Genomic DNA, 8,759 nt, shown 5'->3' on the forward strand with positions numbered 1-8,759 from the left:
GAAATTAATTGATTAAACAACATTCCGAAACAGTGCAGATATGTGGTATGAATGTGAGAGTCTTTTAAAAGATCAGGGTAGCAATGGTGACTTTGGTGGTAGATATAGGTGTAGATTGCACTAACCAGATAGCGTTTATTAATGCGCATAAGATTGATGATACATGGGTCATCTAGGGAGCCAACGATCAGGGTGTCATCAGAGGTCTTTAGCCCAGCATCAAGGTGTATGTAGTGCAAACGAAATCCACCAGAGGGAGCCAGCAATGTGGTAGGGTCACTGAGAGCAACTTCCTGACATGTTCTGAGCTATAGTACGTTCTCAAAGGAAGCTGGCCGCTCTCAGTGACAGCTCTTACATACTGCGGGAAGCTGAGTTGTCAGTAATTGATTGGCTGAATACAAAAATACAACATTGACGTCAATTCTGAAAAGTGATGAGAAGCGGGGTTTCATTTTCCCAACAATAAAGAAAGTTTCTACATTGTTTTAAAACACTTATCTACTACATACAATAGAATCTCGCTAGATACTTGTCAAGGCTATGAACATGACTTTCTCAGGTCTTGAAATCATTTACAAGTATCCAACAATTATTTTCCCATGGGACAGAAGTATTTGACTTTTAATTATATCATAACAGAAACAGGTGCTGTTAGTATAAAGAAATAATTGGATACTATCTCCTCTACCAAGGCTAACCTAACACAGCATATTTTCATTAACTCATTCTGGGTATAATACAAAACAATTAACCAACATGTTAGTACAAAATATAAAATGGAGTGGGGAAAACAAAATGACAGACCTAAAACACATACATTTCCCTTCAATCCCCTCTTAAAATCATTATTTACATATATGATTTTTATTCTCCCTTATACAACATAGTTCTTTTTCTGCTTCTTTCTATATTTGGCTAGATAACTGTGGTACTCTTTAAGTTTTTGGGTTCAGTGGGGCAGTTTGTTCTTAGATCTCTTCTGCATACATACTCATACCTATTCCTTTGTTCATAAGCTTCTTAATACACGGGAAGATGTAGCAAACCACAAAACCTATGGTAATCATTATAATCAGGATAACAATAGCAAGCTGCTCTAGTGTCTGTTTCCAGCTAGTGAACCATCCAAAATACTGATCCCAAAGGTTGCCTAAGCCGGAGTTCTTCTTAAACTCTATAGACAAGTCTTCAAGTTTCTTTATGACTAATGTGACTTTGCCATTTGGGCCTGTGTTGTCTAGAATGTAAATGCAACAAATGTCTACCATGTCTATATATTTTGCATGTACCACTCTTCTCAGCTAGATTCATATCTAGGGCTATCCTGTTCTGGAATGTCATCTGTGAAGTGGCTTCTAATTGTTCAGTAGTTCCCTTTAGGGCATCCCTAGTATAATTAACAAATCTTTGTTGATTGTAATAAATATAATTTATCCATCAATGTTCTTGTTTACGGTAACAATGAAAAATATAGACTCAAATCCAGTTGCTGCTTGGTCTTTTGGCCTTCAATTCGTCTGGAACCCCTATTGGTACCCTTATGGCATCTATATATACATGGCTAACAGCATGTGCAGTATGATACATATTATACAACCAGAGTAAGTGGGAGTTATGGGGACATTGTACAATTTGGCAGTAATCAATAATAAAGGTGGCAACCTCAGTATTTGATGAATTATACCACAATATGGTGTGGCCTGAGTCCTGTATTATCACCACTTCACCATGGCTAGGTGCCAACAAAATCAGTATAATCAGGAGAAAGTGGCAGAACCATGGCCTAAAATTGGGGAAGCAGTTCATCTTCTTCAGGGTCAGGGTTTTCTACCCCCGTTAATACCCCTTTTCCTTGATTGTCCTGTTCAAGGTCAGGGCTTTCTGCCCTCGTTAGTACCTCCTTTCCTGTTTTCCTTGGGTCTGGTCCTGGGCCTTTCTCGACCAGCTTCGCTCTGGAAGCATGGATCCAGATGGAACTATGTTCAGTGAGGACTGCTGTTCTAGTTACTGCTACGACCATAGTTTCTGGTCCATAGACGAAATTCTGCTGTTTCTTGTTTCTCGTCAGCTGTTTCACCACAATACGATCTCTGGCCTGGAACGGGTGGGTATTTTCCTGTAAAAAAAACGGAAACTTGCGGATAATATCGTTCTCTTTTTGTGGGGTACATTTCTGGCCATTGGGAAAACACATCTGTGACCACACAAGCTGGTTGTTGTCCTCCCTTTGGTTGGGGTATGTGTGTAAAGTCAATTTGAAAATGTGTAAAAGGTGTTGTGGGGTAAGGCAGGTGTTGATGCATGGCTTTATTTGGGTTGTTCCTGATACATGTGATGCATATTTTCACATAATCTTGTACTAACTCCACCACTTCTGTGATATAAAAATCTTTTTGGAGTTGTTTTAGGGTTGCCTTTCCATCCTATATGTCCTATCCTATGGTATTGTGCAATGTATATCGGGGCGCTACACTGTGGGATGCATGGTTTCCCCTCTTTGCAGATTAATCCAATCTTTGGATTCTTCTGTAAAATAGGGTAGCACCAGTCTTTGAGCTCCTTTGTGGAAACTGCTACAAAGTTGTGATCAATTGGGAATCATCTGGGACATAAAGTGGGCATCTGCAGTAAAACAAATTGTTATTGAGCTACCTTTTTTGCTTCATAATCTGCTAGAGCATTACCTTTTGTTATATCATCGTCCCCTTTGGTATGTGCTCTGCAGTGTATGACAGCAAGTTCCTTGGGAAGTGTGAGAGCCTTGAACAAATTGGCTACTAGTTGGGAATGGGCAATCCTTTTCCCATAAGCTCCTATGTAGCCTCTGAGAGACCATAATACACCATGGTCATATACTGTTCCATAGGCATATTAGAATCCGTGTAAATAGTGACAGACTGATCTTTGTACAGTTCACATACTCTAGTGAAAACAATCAATTCAGCAGCCTGGGCTGATTGAAAAGGGATTTGTCATTTGGCCTAGTGCAGGAGCCATCTATGAAAACAACATCAGCATTTGGGATTGGAATCTTTGATAAATCTAGTCTGGGTGAAATATTAGCCTCAATGGATTTTTGGCAGTCATGAGCCTCGGGTTTCAGATCGTTTGACAATTTGAGACCCAACAGTGCGTTTAGGATCATTGCTAGACCTGAATTGTTATACTTGATATGCAACATGGGGTTGCTCATCAAGATAACCTCATATCCGCTGAATCATTGGGAGAACATGTACTGAATGTGTATATTTCTTAGTAAAATAGCTACATTATGTGTAGTGTGCAATATCATAGGGTGTCCTAAGGTGAATAACATAGACATCTCCACAGCCATAACGTAAAATGCCAACACTTAGAGACACGCAGGCATGCCTTGGACCTGAACTGGCACCATTTTTGAGAAAAAAAAAAAAACTACAGGGCGAAGTCTGCCTCCGTGCTCTTGGGCGAGTACACCAGCCATGGTCTTACAATTGTCCCTTGCATACCCATGAAACATTTTTACATAATCAGGAAGGCTAAGGCTTGGGGCAGTTACCATTGCATTTTTCAAATACACATATGCATCAACCATGTCATCTGACCACTTAACAATTTCTGACATTTTCTCTGGGTTGTGACTTATCATAATAGGAACAGTCAGGTGTCCACTGGCGGCAGTAACCAATGGCTCCAAGAAAGGAGAACATGTCTTTCTTTTTTTGTGGGCGGGCAAGTTTCAGGAGAGCCACAGCTCTCTTTGGACTGACTTTCCTTTCCTCCTTTTGTAAACACAAAACCCAGATATTCAACACTTGTTTTATACCATTGTTGTTTTTTCAACATTTCAACAAACTCTCCCCATCCCTCAGGCCGGCCCCCTTAGTGAGACTGCAGAGACAGATAACATCCGTGTACTGCAGCAGGACTGACCCATAGTCCGGTGTCCACCCCCTCAGAGTGGCCTGGAGAACAGTTGAGTAGACTACAGAAAAATCTACAAAAAACCTTAAGGCATTAAACAGAAAACAAAAATGGGATGTGTCTCTGCATCAACAAGGATGCTAAAAAATGCATTTGCTAAATCAACTACTGAAAAACATTCAGCATCAGACGGTATGGCTGTAAAAAAGACGGAATGTCAAACACCAACAGAACAATGTTTTGTAACAGAGTCAATGTCCTCTGTTTCCAAACATTTAATTAATAACGTGTCTCCTACAGTGAGAAATGGATATTGCTTGGTCTGTGTCTGGTTCTACCTGCCCTTCCAGGACTGAAAATTTTACCTATTCCTGTTTTATTTGCCAAGTCTACTAATAGGGACCCTGATATCTCTTTTAATCCTTCAGCAAAAAAGGTTTCCTCATTCTGTGTGGAATCAGGAATTCCTTGGGTGGGGGTTCAGATTGGTCTTCCACCGCGTCCTGGACTGGGACGGTGGATGGAGCTGTGGGTTGGATTTGCTGCTGTGCTGCAATAAAAAATTCACGTCCTCTTTGGAGAAGGAAAGATATATTCTGACAGTACGGAGCTGACAGTACGGAGCGGGTCTAGTAACACATAAACACTTATCACTCTCAACAAAAGATAGACAATAAGAACTTAAATACTGACTCTATTTCAATAACTTTGACCCGTTCACTTACCAACCGGGTTCACTTATTTGCATAAACAAATTATCTTATACTATATGCATTAGATAGTAGAAGCAAAGAAAAGAAAGTTGGTTACCCTCAACAGACTAGTTAAGACTCTGTAATTAACCTAGACCCTGTCTAGGTATTTCAAATGTAGACCCCGTCTACATAAATCACCTTTCCTTATCTGAGTCTCCCGGAGACTCAATGAAGTATTCCCGGAATACTCCTGTCACAGTTCAGAGATCGAGAGTTAAGTCAGAGCCCACGGACAGCCGGACAGACAGATAGATTTTGTTTATCTTACCGGGTGACCGCAAACGGGTTGACCTCCCGATCTCGGTGGGACCTCCAATTGAAAGGTTGTCACTAGCCCCTGGCTATTTAGTCTTTTTAGTCCTGTTTCAGGTACCGACGCGTCGGGAAGATTGACTTCACCTCAGAAGAGAAAGACATACACACAGTGATAGGTGAAATTAATCTCTCAAGTTTATTAGCAGGAAGAAAATTAATATAACAGAAAAAAGAAAGGTGGGGGCACAGAGTATCAAAAAGCTGAGTTGTCAGTAATTGATTGGCTGAATACAAAAATACAACATTGACGTCAATTCTGAAAAGTGATGAGAAGCGGGGTTTCATTTTCCCAACAATAAAGAAAGTTTCTACATTGTTTTAAAACACTTATCTACTACATACAATAGAATCTCGCTAGATACTTGTCAAGGCTGTGAACATGACTTTCTCAGGCCTTGAAATCAGTTACAAGTATCCAACAATTATTTTCCCATGGGACAGAAGTATTTGACTTTTAATTATATCATAACAGAAACAGGTGCTGTTAGTATAAAGAAATAATTGGATACTATCTCCTCTACCAAGGCTAACCTAACACAGCATATTTTCATTAACTCATTCTGGGTATAATACAAAACAATTAACCAACATGTTAGTACAAAATATAAAATGGAGTGGGGAAAACAAAATGACAGACCTAAAAGACATACATTTCCCTTCAGTGGCACTTGTAGTTCTACTGCCATATTGCACAACTCTATCCATATGGATTAATATTACCAACCTTCTATAAACATGGTTCAATAACATAAAGAATCATGAGATCAGTCATATATAGTTCCTGGTCTTTTCCTCAGGTGAATCTTGCTAATTTACCATTAATTTGCTCTATAAGAAAAGGAATCCTATGGACATTTAATAGAGAGGTAGTTTCTTATGTTCTCTCTATGATCTGCAATGTCTCCAATAGAAGTCTATGTAAACAGTGGACTTCGAGAAAATGGCTGCCGTGCGAGCGATCTGTGCATGTGCGAACTGACGGCGCTGACGTCACGGCTATCTAATGCACATGTGCCGCCCACAGTATATAAGAGCCGTCACTGAGAGCAGCCAGCTTCCTTTGAGATCGTGCTATAGCTCAGAACATGTCAGGAAGTTGCTCTCAGTGACCCTACCACATGGACTCTTCAGTTGGCTAGATGCCAAAAGGCATGTGAAAGTCCTGCCTTTAAAAGGAGACCGTTTGGATGACATCTTAACTGCTGGCTCCCTCTGGTGGATTTTGTTTGCACTACATACACCTTGACGCTGGGCTAAAGACCTCTGAAGACACCCTGATCGTTGGCTCCCTCTAGTGGATTTTGACCGCATCTCAAGTGTCTGGAAACATGGCTGATACGCTGCAATTCCTGGTGCTGCCCATTGGATGATCCGAATCCTAGATGTTCAACTATAGATGACCCATGTATCATCAATCTTATGCGCATTAATAAGCGCTATCTGGTTAGTGCAATCTACACCTATATCTACCACCAAAGTCACCATTGCTACCGTGATCTTTTAAAAGACTGTCACGGGGGCGCTCGTGAGCAGCAACCAGGATGGCTGCTTCCTAAATTAACTCCTCGGCCGCCGGACACATCGGACGCTTTTCGCTCCTCAGGGGGGTCCCCCTGTTTCCTTTCTGGCCCCCTGTCTCTCCGGTGCCCTGATGGGCAAAAAAACGCCGGCCGCCCGTGCCTCCAGCTCCCGGCGGGCTGCACCGCAGTTTGTGGCCTACCCGCCGGAGATCGCGGCTGAAGCCGCGGCCTCGATTTTGGGCCGGCCGCTGGAGACTTCCAGGACCCCAGCCGCGGGTTCGCGGCTCCCGCCGGGGACCTCAGATGGAGCCCCAGCCACGATTTCGGGTCCCCCACCGTCACCATCCATGGGTGGGTCGGATCCTGGCAGTGTGGAGGACCTGGCATCAGAGCCATCCCTGCACTCTCCTATGCCATCTCTGCGGGATGCTGAGCTCCTGCGCCGCTTCAAATGTATGCTGCAGTCCGAGTTGTCCTCCGCTACCTCCAAGCTGGCCGACCGTCTTTCGCGAGAGATTCGGGAGGTGGGCAACCGGACGAATGACCTCGAAGATAAGATGGATTTGTGCGACCTCAAGAAAGAATTGGCGGACACACTGCTACGGCTTGAGGATTTCGAAAATCGTTCCCGCCGTGGCAATCTGCGGTTAAGGGGTATCCCGGAAACGGTCGCGGATCTTACTTCCACTGCTACTGCTCTGTTTCAGGAGCTGACACCCGCTGTTCCCATTGACCGGCTTGAATTTGACCGCATACATCGTGCGTTGGGCCCCAGACGACTGGATGGGCTCCCGAGGGACATTATCATCAAGTTTACGTATTACCGCACTAAGGAAACTATCCTCTTGGCGGCCAGAAACAACCCTGACCTCAGCTTCCAGGGGCATCGCTACCAGCTCTTTGCGGACCTCTCTCAGACCACTCTTCAGAAGCGCCGCCAGTTGAAGCCCTTCACTTCGGTCCTGGTGAAACACAGTATCAAATACACCTGGGGCTTCCCGTTTCGCCTCACCTTCACCTACCAGGGCCGCAGTCACTCTGTGGCTACGCCGGAGGAGGCCCATTCTCTCCTGGAATCTTTACACCTTCTTTTGCCTGAGGCTGCGGATCGGAGCCTGGCTCATTCATCAGGATCCCCGGTGAGGCCGCTTCCTCCAGGCTGCATCTAGGAGCGGTCATCCAATAGGAAGAGGGCCCTCTCCCAGACCTCTTCGCGATCAAGTCCTTCCTGTTCTTCTCTGGGCTGAAGATGTGTCTTGGACTTCCCATGTATCATCTCACCGATGGACTTCTCTGACGGGACCGTGAGTTTGGCCCTTAGGGCTCCCCCAGTTTGTCAGCATTACGGGTTGGGACTGATCCAGTTTGCCCCCTTGGGTTCCTTCTCTGGTTGAGGGGGTCTCCTCATGGACTCAAGAATTATGACTTTCTGCTGCCGCAGCCTATTTTGGGCCTGGGTGATGGTATTCCGGTTTTTGTTGGTAGCATGGAGTGAGGGTTCCCTCGGGCTTCGGGGTGGGAGGTTGATCTGGTAGGCCCAGCTGAGTGGGAGGGGGTTGGCCCCAAGGTTCTTCGGGTTTCTATGGGGAGGTCATCACGGTGGCCTCGCTCCTGGGACCTTTAGTTTTATTGCTTTGGTACCCCGTTCTATTATGTTTATTGCCCTTTTGCCCCCTGGGGGCTTATGTTTCTGATGTTTCCATTTGCAGCCATGTATCCGGTGGTAGAGCCACCCCTAACTGGTATCCTTCCTTTTGTAGGATGCACGTCACCATTGGCGTGACACGATTGCACTATTGTATATTCTTTTTGTGTCCTTTTCCTTTTTTCTTTCTTTGTTTTTTTTTCTTCTTTGGTTTTTTTTGTGCTTTTTTTCTGCAGGGTTCCAGGACGCCACGGTCCGATCGCCATTGGGAGCGGAAATTGCTAGCTGCTTTATCTTTTGTTCTGCTGAGCGTGTTGTGCGGATGTCGCCAAGGCCTCGCCCCATTTGAAAATTCATTCGCAGAATGTCCCAGGCTTCAATTCGCCTCAGAAGCGGTCTAAAGTTTTTAATCACCTCAAATCGCAACAAATTGACGTGGTATGTTTACAAGAGACCAGGTTTTCTCAGTCCTCCGCCCCGCGTTATCTTTCACCTCACTATCACACCTTTTACACGGCCTCGGCTCCTGAGAAGCGTCGGGGTGTCCTGATAGCTTTTAAACGCAATCTCCCCTTTGTCTGCGCTCGGAATATAGCAGACCCCACGGGCAGGTATCTG

The 8,759-nt window shown here is 44.3% G+C and overlaps 1 protein-coding gene across 2 annotated transcripts; it reads right to left on the minus strand.

Moving 5' to 3' along the window:
- Positions 1–424: 424 nt before the first annotated feature.
- LOC149438257 (uncharacterized) lies at positions 425–6,260 on the minus strand. Of its 2 annotated transcripts, XM_089660062.1 has the most exons (3): positions 5,701–5,874; positions 4,930–5,060; positions 425–2,119 (listed from the first exon to the last, which is right to left on the minus strand). In XM_089660062.1, exons 1-3 carry the CDS (start codon positions 5,711–5,713, stop codon positions 1,787–1,789), a joined length of 477 nt encoding a protein of 158 aa, XP_089516188.1. In that variant the 5' UTR covers positions 5,714–5,874; the 3' UTR covers positions 425–1,786. The 2 variants fall into 2 exon arrangements, 1 of the variants encoding a protein (XP_089516188.1); XR_016307934.1 differs by lacking the exon at positions 4,930–5,060 and having other exon boundaries at positions 5,701–6,260.
- Positions 6,261–8,759: the final 2,499 nt, after the last annotated feature.

The sequence above is a fragment of the Staurois parvus genome, unplaced genomic scaffold (assembly GCF_062004578.1).
Source record: "Staurois parvus isolate SC_StPar_1 unplaced genomic scaffold, SC_StPar_1.0 ptg001200l, whole genome shotgun sequence".
Lineage (NCBI taxonomy): Eukaryota > Metazoa > Chordata > Amphibia > Anura > Ranidae > Staurois > Staurois parvus.